This window comes from Cyprinodon variegatus, unplaced genomic scaffold, assembly GCF_000732505.1.
Source record: "Cyprinodon variegatus isolate N-32 unplaced genomic scaffold, C_variegatus-1.0 Scaffold156, whole genome shotgun sequence".
Classification (NCBI taxonomy): Eukaryota; Metazoa; Chordata; class Actinopteri; order Cyprinodontiformes; family Cyprinodontidae; genus Cyprinodon; species Cyprinodon variegatus.
Genome location: NW_015150609.1, coordinates 1,201,604 through 1,212,753, shown reverse-complemented (window position 1 = coordinate 1,212,753; position 11,150 = coordinate 1,201,604). Strand labels below are relative to the sequence as shown.

General features: G+C 47.4%; 1 protein-coding gene across 2 annotated transcripts in view; it reads left to right on the top strand.

Moving 5' to 3' along the window:
• Positions 1-11,150, top strand: part of psd (pleckstrin and Sec7 domain containing) — a 33,565-nt gene that overhangs the window by 1,290 nt on the left and 21,125 nt on the right. For both annotated transcript variants that reach the window (XM_015377535.1, XM_015377536.1), the window contains exons 3-7: positions 861-1,098; positions 1,169-1,422; positions 9,577-9,774; positions 9,854-9,934; positions 10,738-10,850. In XM_015377535.1, coding sequence (XP_015233021.1) covers positions 861-1,098; positions 1,169-1,422; positions 9,577-9,774; positions 9,854-9,934; positions 10,738-10,850 — 884 coding nt within the window. The remainder of the gene's footprint in view (positions 1-860; positions 1,099-1,168; positions 1,423-9,576; positions 9,775-9,853; positions 9,935-10,737; positions 10,851-11,150) is intronic.

The following is an 11,150-nucleotide window of genomic DNA, read 5'->3' as shown; positions in this document are numbered from 1 at the left end:
ATCCGACACTGTCATCATCCGACACTGTCATCATCCGACACTGTCATCATCCGACACGTCATCATCCGACACGTCATCATCCGACACGTCATCATCCGACACTGTCATCATCCCACACTGTTATCATTCAACAAGACACTGTTATTATCCAAGGCGTCATCATCTGACACTTATCATCCAACACCTTTATCATCCACCATGTTAGTAGTCAATTTCTCCACTGCGAGATCATATAAATTCAATAAATCCAATCTCTGTTATCATCCTACCCTGTTATAATCCAACACCGTTATCATCCAACACTGTTATCATATAAAAATTTTTTTCATCTAATGCAGAGGAAAATAATTGTCATTCTCCGTTACTGTGGTAGAAGGTTGATCTGCACAGGTTGAGACATTAGCACTTGTTACAGGAAGTCATGGAGGCTTTCCCAGTCATGATTTTGGGCTGTTGGAGGAAGCCGGAGAACCTTCCTACGGAGTAGCTTCTGCATACCTTTCATCCTTTAGGGTGAATAAAATCTGAGTTAGAGGTGATTTTTCAGATTCGGTCATCTTTAATAGTTGGATCTAGATTAGATGGATTCTGTCCAGTTATTCTATTTTCTTGGACCAACAGAGGCAAACGTTTGACAGATTACAGGATCCTGGATGGAGAAAGTCCATCCTATTTGCCTGTGATTGGCTGATATTTTTTCTGTAATTAAACTAGACCATAAACACAGGAAAGGATCAGAGGAGAACTTTGGCTATTAGAGCAACAGATCCCCTAAACTGAACTACTCCTTTCTTGCCCCTGCTGTCTGACCCCCCACCCCGGGTTTGGCCCACAAAGTGTGATAGATTCTCATCCACCAGGACTTTGGAGCCATCATCTGATGCCCATGGAGGCCTGAAGTCTCCGATCTCGGTCGACAGTCCCCGCCGGCCGTCTGAAAGCAACTTGGACTCCTTCAGTCGCCACTTTGAGAGCATCATGGAGTCCCACCGAGCCAAAGGGACGTCCTACAGCAGTCTGGACAGTGTGGACCTGCTGACTTCTGGGTCCACCTCTGTGTTCACCTTTGACCTACCGACCCTCACCCCAGAGATCCAGGTAGGAGGCAGACTGAGGACCTGATGCCTGTAGATGCGAACAAGTGTCATCAAACTGTTTCTTTGTTCAGAGTCAGATCTGTGAGAGCGCCAAACAGATTCTGGAGCTGAGTTTTGCCCCACTGGCCCGAACAGACTCTTTGGCCTGTTCTGAGACGTCACGTTCTGAGACGGCCCTCAGCGCCTCAGGAGATGGGCTCCATGGAAGATCCAAGGACGACTCGGGACCCCCGGTCCGGTCCCGGTCTCAGAAGGAGTCATGGCGGTGCTCCATCGTGAAAGAGGGTTTCAGAAAAGCGAGCTCAGTGCCGGCGCTGCATAGCAGGTGAGTTGGACCTGAAGCTGCTGGTAGATGGCTCAGATCTGTGCTGGTTTAAAACCTGGATCCTTTCAGGGTTCATCTGTAGACCTTCCCGGTCCAATTCAGACAGAACCTTACGGTTCTGAGAAGGATTTTCTCTTTTGCTTTCTAAAGTCCGGTATTCTGAGTCCTCTTGTGAGTTCAGCTTCAGGAAGTGTGACCCCGGCCTCCTGACGCTGGGACTCTGGTTCAGAACTTCAGTTCTATGTAAAAACAGAACCTGCTGCAGTAGCACTGAACAGCCACAGGATGGCAGCACAGTCCTGTTTGTTCTGGTTAAAGATCAGATTCAGAAAAATGTCTGTTTCTGCAGCAGCAATCAGAACCTTTTCCAAATGGAGCAAAGGTAGAAACAGAACCAGTACCTGCAGAAGCACCTTCATCAAAACAAACTATAAAAAAGACAAACAGAACTTTATTCTAACATCAATAAAGATACAATACTAAACTAAATTGTCCCTGATGGATGAAGGTGATGAGGATGATGATAATAGAAGATAAAACCCTTCATGGTGCCATGATGGTTAAATTCTTCTTATTTCACTGATATTAAATCCAATTAAAGATGTTGAAGCTGAGCTCAGAACTCTGAACATGAATCATCAGAATCGGGGCAGACGGAGCTCAGATCTGCTCTGGAGCTCTGTGCCGATCCGTCCTGCTGTCACTCACACCTGGAGTCCCATTTCAGCCTGTTACCATGGCAACGCTGAATCACTGTGATTGCTGCAGGAAAAAAGAAAAACAGAAGATCATCTAGATTCACTGACCGCATCCGTCCGTCCGTCCGTCCGTCCGTCCGTCCATCCATCCATCCATCCATCCATCCATCCATCCATCCATCCATCCATCCATCCATCCATCTGTCCGTCAGTCTATCCAGAACCAGTTTCTGGATCAGGTGGTCCTGAAGCTGGTTCTGGTTCTGTTTTTTTTCCTCCAGCCATGTTAGGATCAGACCTCCATCTGGACTCAGACGCTCTCTGTTCTGTGTTCAGTTTTAGAACCTGGTGGTTCTGTTCTGGTCCTTCTGGTTGAAGGACTTAGATGTTCTGATCCAACAGAGTGACCTGCAGAGCCAGGTCTGGTTCCTGATGCTGTCATGGCTCTTTGACCCGTTAAGATTCTTGATGGTTCTGGTGTTTTGTTCGGCATCATCAAACGTATCTGGAGATGTTCTGTGTGTTGGGCTTAACTGGGTCGGTTCTGGTTCCGATGTAGAGCTTTAAGAAGGGATTCTCTGTATGGAGCCTTTGGTGGGGGAGTCGAGGGGCCCGGTCCAGCTCGCTGCTAGCAGAGGTCTCACTTTATGTTGGGTCCTTTCAGGCATCAGAACCCATTGGACCTGAAGGTTCTGGTAAATTCAGCTCCCCAGAGGACCCAGAAGATGTTCTTAGAACCAGGAACCGTTGGCTGCAGTTAAGTCTAAAGGTCCAAACCTGTCAGAACCGCTTTTAGCATCTTTATTGGTTTTTCATTAATGAAGGGTCAGATTAGTGACTGGTTCTAGTTTATTCCTCCAGGAAGGGATCAATAGAAGGTCCTCTTGTTAAAACAGACTGAGTTCTGATTGGACGCGTCCATCATGTGGTTCTGAAGCCTCTAGAAGAAGACGGGGATGAAGTTCTGCTCCTTAAATCAGAGGAACGTCACAGATCCTGAATCAGTACCAGTTTATTGTCCGCTGGTAGAGTCCTCTTCTTCTTCTTGGACTGTGAACTTCCTGCTTCCTTTTCCTCTCTTTCTTCCTGAACACATTCAGGCAGTCGAGGAAAGGAAGGAGAGCTGCTGGGATGTTTCTGGCTTTTTCTTCTGGCCTGGTTCCGCTCCTCCACTGGGTGTGGACCCACAGAACTCCCATCCAAACACTGGGGAGCGGGGGAAACGGGTCGGAACTGGGCCAAAGAATCCGGGCCTGGAAATGAAAACAGGATCCCACCCAAACAACAACGACAGCGGCGGCAGCTTCTCCCGATGCGCCGCAGTCAGACCTCACACCCCGCCCTCCTCACTCCCAGCTCGTGTTTCTTAGGAATGTGGGTTAAATTCAATCCAGATTTTCCTTTGAAGCTCCTTAGAACATTTTAAACTGGAAGTCCGTCCTCACAGAGGCGGAGCATCAAGAACACGCACGTGAACACACGTGCACGTTCACATGCACGCTGTCCGTGTTGGGAGGGAAATTCCACACAGTTTCATCCAGACAGCATCTCAGAGACGGGATGGAAAGGAGGACCTCCCACTCCCGTCAGGAAAGCCGAGATCTTCCTCCTCCTCCTCCTCCTCCTCCTCCTCCCCCTCCTCTCTGTCAGCCATGTGGAGCTTTACCATCTGTTCTGCAGCTCCTCTGACCTCTGACCTCCTCTCACTGAGCTGCAGCCGCTGGAGCTTCACCTTCAGTCATTGTTTTGCTCTGTCGTCCCTCCATGTGAGAACAGAAGTCTCTCTGAAGCTGCACACGGAACCAGCAGGAGGTTCAGCTGATTCCTGAGTTCAGGTTCTGGTTCGTTCTGGCGATCCAGTTCAGGTTTTCCACTGGATCCCAGTCCAGGATTTATTTTAGGTTCCAGTGAAGTTTGCTGCAGATAGAAACTTCCAGGATGTAAGATGAGACAAAGAGAGGAAGAGGGGAAGGAGAGGACAGGGGGGAGGAGGAGCGTCCCGGGTCGGCCGGGGGAGGAAGCACATACCTCCGTCCCTCAGAGCAGCCGAACGCGAGCGGACTGAGGGAACGCCGGCGCTTTCACAGGCCGCCGAACGGCTGCGGGCAGAGAGGAAGAGTGAGGAAGAAGACCGGGGTATCACAGGAGATGATGATGTCATGGTGATGTCGCTCAGCAGCGTCGGTGGCATTTGATTGGCCGCTGAGGCGGGCCCCCAACATCACCTGGCTGGCTGTGGGCGGGGCCTCGTCGTCATGGCGAGCTACCTGCTGTGCTGGGGGGGCGGGACTCTGGAGGACAGGTACCTGAGCTCTCCCCCCTACCCCGCCGTGTACAGGTGAGTCCGAGGAGATCAGAACCTCTTAGCGGGTCAGAAGTTCAGGGACGGGTCAGAACCAGGGTTTGGTTCTACTGGAGCCACTGGTTCCGACTGATGCTGCTTTAACTGGACCGGCCCTGCAGAAAACCCGGCCACTTTATTAGGAACAGCTCAGTAGAACCAGCTGATATTCTCCACCATCACCGCTGACCCAGTAGGTTCTCCAGGACCTGCTTCCAGCCGGGACTCAGAGACGGGCTGGCAGGGAGGGGGCGAGCGTCTGCTGGTGCTGGAGTGAGTCAGAGTGAGTCGGCGGTTCGGTCGCCGTGGTTTCAGTCAGACGGACACACCCTGGAAAACAACAGCCAGGCTCTGGTTCTGACCCGGCCCTCCCTCCTCTCTGGGTCCAGACGGTTGATCCGTGGATTATTGACCTGGAGGAGCGTCTGCTCCCTGCTGGGGAAGGATAGGAGGTGCAGGCGGGGGGGCGTTTCCATAGCAACGAGTCCAGAGCTGGTCTGGAGACCTGGTCCAGTCATGGCGGGGTAGAGATCAACAGATAGTTTCCATGGAGACAGACCTAATGCTCCTCCATGTCTGGTTTCTGCTCCGCTGGATGGAGGAGAAGAACAGCTGTGGGTCAGACCGGTCCTGATGTTCCCAGATAACGGATCAGAACCGCTCCGCTATCCAGGAATCGTTCAGACGCCTTACTGAGGCCATGCAGCTGAGGAAGAAGAGGGTTCCTCAGATGTTCAGGGTCCAGACCTGCAGGAGGAACCAAACTAGCATCAGCCTGAGGAGCTTCCTGAAGCATTCCTGGATGTTTGGGTTGGCAGAGGGAGGAAAACATCCGGGTTTGAGTTCCTGTTCTCCAGGAAACGGTCCCTTCATTCCCGGAACAGCAGAGACCTTCATCAGCCTCCTCAGGTCCTGAAGATCCGGGTCCAGTAAAGCGTCGGATGGGAAGAGCGTTTGGGTCGTGCTGATTCTGACAACAGTTGGTTGCCATAGTAACGGCGAGGGTTCTCCTGACCGCAGAGACCCGCTGAGGGGAAGCTTGACTTCATTAAAGGAAGTGAGTCCGGTCCACGCTGCAGCTGAACCACTTCCCACTTTCTAACTTTGATTCAGCGTCTGACTTCACTTCCTGCGCGGCACCAGGAGGATCGGCTGATGGAGGGCAGACGCGTTCCCGCCGCCGCAGACCGGTGCGTTGCTTCTGATTTAGCTCGTCTCTCTCAGGAGGAAGGTTGGTGATGCAGCAGGGATGGAGCGTTTAGGAACCGGGTGTGTTAGGGATTAGTTCCACAGAGTAAGTTCTGTTTGCTGGTTCTGGGAGGTTCTGTTAGGGTCATAATGAACTTTATACTTTAATCTGTTGCCATGGCGATCTGGATAGCAGCCCCTGATTGGTAGGGTTTATATTTCCCTTCTAAATCAGTTCTGTCTGCTCATTGATCGGACGTTAAGTGCGGTTCTGCTGCCGGTTCTGACTCCAACGACAGGAACAAGCTGCTGCTTTCAAAATAAAAGCATCACCGTTATTATTTGGTTTCTGTTTGACTGAATCAGAACCTCCTGCACAGCCGTCACGGACCGTATGGCTGCCACTGAGGTCCGGTTCATCCCAAACCGTCTGAACTGGGTTTGGTTCTGGGGGTCGGGCAGGTTCTGCACAGCCTGGAGGTGTAATTGGATCATATATGGTTCCACCTGTGAGGCATGGAGAAGGTGGTGTAGTGGTAGGGGGGCATCCTGCTGCCATCCATCCACTATATAGAGGAGGATAGAAATATAAAGAAACATTTGATCTTTTATCATCAAATTATTTCATCTTTTTTAGCAGCTAACATGTAATAACACACGTGTGTAATACATGATGTAATCTTTCGGTATCGCATCACGACGCATCGCGTTCATCGGCTTCAGCCGTCTGTTTGCTGTGTTACCATGGCGACAGTGGATGCCACAGAAACGGCAAAACAGATGATGTCAGAAACACCCTGAGATTATTATTGAGCTCAGTCTAAACAGGAAAGGCGGTGATGAAGAAATGATTCGTAGTTTTGAACAAGGAGGCCGAACATCACTACAGTAACGCTGAAACCATGGCAACAGTGCTGTGCCTAACCCAGAGAGTGAAATTAAAGCTTTAAGCTGGAACAATAACAGCTTTTCTTTCTTCAGAAGCTGCTGCTGATCCAAGGCTTGTTGCTTGTTGCTCAGCAGAAACCTGCTTCTCCTTGTTCTGATCTGATGCTGAGAACGTGGAGTAGAATTAGGGAGTCACTGCCGAGTTTAGGAAAAGGCAGAGATAGGATGGAGGTGGTCGTTTAGAAACGGACTCAAACGCTTCACCTTCAGCCTGGTGAGCAGTTTACCGTTGGATACAGTCCTCTGTGCAGAAGGAGGTCTTTGTGATGAAATGTAAAGCAGAGTGGTGCCAAACATCCGCCATGACAGAGGAGGTTAGTTTGGAGTTTTTATCGTAGGTTGATGATGCAGTGAGAATAATGATGCTGTCTGCAGAAGGACTGCATCATCTGCGTAAAGGTGGAGCTTGGAAACATGCAAAAGGTAACCGATGAGCGGGTCGTTTGGTTCCATCGTTAGCCTGAAATATCTGAAACCTGTCTATGATTCTGAGGGTCAGTCATTAAAAGGCAGACTCCAAACACTAAATCCCAGTACAATTCAACCCATTTAAGGGTTTAGCTTGAAATGTTCTGGGATTTTGTGTTTGGAGAAAATCCTCTTGAGCTTTTCAGACACTCCAGCAACATAAGGGATTGTGATGTTTTTGCGTTTAATTTTCTCATCGCTATCTTTTGTTACGTGTCTTTTGGATTTCCAAGTGGACACGTTTTATTGGTCCAACATAACCTAAGAGTGGTTATGTTGGACCAAACCCACTTTAATCATGATTATGGGAAGCATGTGTGCTTGAATAGAGATGAGATCATTTTAAGTTTCATTATTGTTCAATATAGTGACGGCTGGTGGAGTTTTCTCCAGGGGGGGGTTTAAATGCAAAATAGATGTTTACCAAAAACCAGTCAAACGTATACTAAGTTATCACACTAATATATTTATATGAATGCAAACAATATTAGAAAAACACCTTATAAAAACTAAACATAATTTCATGTCCAGGTTTAGTTTCTGTCCATAAATCTCGTCCTTCTGAGGCTGTGAAGGTTAATCTGTGTTTTTGTCCAATATTGAGTCACAAACATAAAAAAATAAAAAGAAACTATCAGTCAGCTTTAGATTTTTGTAATATATAAAAACTATTTATTTTGTGAGAATGTGTTTATTTAAGAGCAACTATGGAAATGAACAAACGTGTTTAAGAAGTCGACTATATTCTATTATTTTCCATGTGAATCCCAGATTGTTCATTCTACTTTGCATTTTCTATAAAGGTCTTTAAATCAGTCCTAACTGTGTTTATCCATGCTGGATCAGATCCTGACCTATTAGCTGACCTACTGTAAATTAAGTTAACAAGTCAATTAAAAGGTAAAAGCTAATAGAAAAGTTAAAAAGTAAAGTTAAAACATCAATAAGCCTAGTTAGCAGTTATATTTAGGTTTATAAACTTAATAATGTCAGTGCCAGTATCAGCATTAACGCCTCTGAGGTTATATTGGACCAAATAAAATGTTTTTACTGAATTTCTTATAGAAGCACTTTTGTTATTTTTCTTAATGTATTTGGGTAAGTTGTTTTTTCTTGTTATTTTCCATCAAAATATCCATATTTTTTAAATATTCCAAAGGAAATAAGGTCTTTTCCTGGATTCCAGTAACACTATTGGCTGGAAATTTGGATTCAAAGTATTTCACTGAGCGCCCTATAAAGGGTTAATGGATTATTATTGAAGTTTAATTATTATTCAGTGATCTTTATGCACTGGTTTTATTTTCAATAAACAACAAATCTTTTATATATTGATGAACAGATTTCCTCAAATGATCCAAATGCTTTTATTAATCCCACTGAATATGAGATCCAGCCGAGGAGTTCAAAGGGTTGAAAACTTCTAAGAGTCGATAAAAACCTAATGAGTCTTTTCTTATTTCACTCATTGTTGGAGTATTACACCGGTCCGATCCCAGACCAGCCCCCAGACACTAACCCTCCATTCCCAAGGAGGGGCCGCCACTTTAAGGGCCGTCCCAATCCACGTAGTGGGTAGGGTGAGTGGACGGTTCAGCCCCTAAATAGTGAATCTGCATCAGTGCAGGCTGGTTTTATTTTGGCAGAGGATGTAACGGTGATCTAATGGCGGAGGAAACGCATGCATTAAATGTTAGTTCATCTGGTTTGTCGCATCTTCGTCACACTGACAGAAAATAACAAGTAAGGAAAAAGAAACGAGACGTCATTTAGTAGCTGAGTAAACTAGCCCCGCCCACCAGCGGCCAAAATCATTTCTGCCTGCAGCCTCGATCGATGCCCCAGGCCCTAAATCTGGCGGGCCAATCACAGCGCAGAGATGTGTTTTTAATGTCTGGATGCAAAGTGGGCGGGGTTTTGAGGGCGTGGCGACAAAGCTGTCCCAGCATGCACTGCGGCAGCAGCAGCTTCCAATGGAGCGCTCCATGGGAAGTTAAAAGTTCTCTTTCTGTTGCTCAATAAAAAGTACGTTTTAAGATCATTTGAGGCAAGAATATTATACTTTAAAGCATTACTATATGGTCCATTTACAGATTTAATGCATAATTAAAAAAAACATCCTCTCCCAATAAACATGGCGGCCATTTATAACTGTACTGGAGACTGGCTCCATCCAGCAGTAGTTCCCTCTGAGTGAAGGGATGATGGACAAAGTGACCATGCAGAGTGGAGAGAATGGCGTGGAGCTCTGACACTGACCGGGTGACATGTTGCCCAGTAAAGGACAGCGTCCCTTCCCCGTGTCTCAGGAACGATTAGAACCTCGGCATCCATCCAAAGCTTGAAAGTTAGAGACTCCTCATGTTTATATGCAGCAAACCAAAGTTTATTCTCTGCAGACAAACTTGTACTAAAAAAGCTGACTGGACTTCAGGGACTCGGACCAGAATAGGAAGAGGATGTTTGGAAATAAAGTCCCAGAGCTCAAATAAAGACTTCTCATGTCCTCAGGGAGCGTCCAGGGAACCGTCCCCCCGAGCTGCTGTACCCCCAGGCCGACGTGGCGGAGCGCCTGGCGCTGGGCGGAAGCGACGAGGTCCTGACCAATGGCTTGAAGCCGGACCTGCTGGCAGCCAAACGTCTGGCCAAGCGGCTCTACAACCTGGATGGCTTCAGGAAGTCCGATGTGGCGCGACACCTCAGCAAGAAGTAAGGTTCTGCCTCCAAACGTCGGAATAAGGAGGAGCTGAAACTAACGGAAAAACTAATTTCTCTCTTTATTCTGCAGTAACGACTTCAGCCAGTTGGTGGCGCAGGAATATCTCAGTCACTTTAACTTCAGTGGTATGAACATCGAGCAGGCATTAAGGTCAGTTCTGGACTCTGGTTCTGGACCCGGTGACTGCTGGGTTTTAACAGGAAGGAGTGTTTTAGGTTTTAGAGTAAAAACCTCTGAAATGTTGATTCACCTTCATCTGGTTAATTAGAACCGTTTGGATCAAACATCAAAGCTTTTCACTGTAGAACATTTTGCTAAAAATCACTGAAACCTTATGATGAGGATGTGAGTGTAGAAGTGATCCATTGAATAAGGAAACCAGTGAATCGGTGAACATGTGACTCCCTGAATCAGTGAACCGTTCAGTTTCTGATAAAGCACCAATTCACAGCACAGGTCATCACTGGTCCGATCAGTAGGGCTAGAGATTTATTTTTTTATTACGAGAATAAAGTCAAAAAACCATTTGAATAAAGTATCTTTTAGCAGCAGCATCAAACTGGGCAGGATGTCAAAGTGGACTCTGGTTGCTGATTGGTGGAGCTGGTCGGCCGTCATCTGCTGGGCGGAGCTCCAAGCTTTCTTTCTGAAACAGGTTTTGGTTTGATGACTTCATTCTCGAAATATTATGACTTTATTCTTGTAATATTACAAATGTATTCTCAAAATGTAAAAAATGTCTAGCCTGGCCCTCCGTGGTAGCTCAGGGACCAGAGAAAATCCAAACTTAGACGCCAAAGCAACGCTGATGTTAGTGACCTCCGGTCGGTGTGAGCGGGTGTCATTAATCTGGCTGAACCAGTGGACAGTTTGCACCCAGTCTCCTGCTGCTGATCGGTTCTGGTCCAGAGGTTCTGTTGGACTCATGGGACTGAAATGTGATTCTCCTTCAGGAAGTTTCTGACCCACTTCGCTCTGATGGGAGAAACCCAGGAGAGAGAGAGAGTCCTCGCTCATTTCTCCAGGAGGTACAGGCAGTGCAACCCTGAGAGCCCGTCCACTGAAGGTACTGTCCATCACCCGTCCATCACCCGTCCATCATCTGTCCATCACCCGTCAATCACCGTCAATCACCCGTCCATCACCGTCAATCAGCCGTCCATCACCCATTAATCATCCGTCAATCACCCGTTCTCAATCAGCCGTCCATCACCCGTTAATCATCCGTCAATCACCCGTTCTCAATCAGCCATCCATCACCCATTAATCATCCGTCAATCACCCGTTCTCAATCAGCCATCCATCACCCGTTAATCATCCGTCAATCACCCGTTCTCAATCAGCCATCCATCACCCGTCAATCACC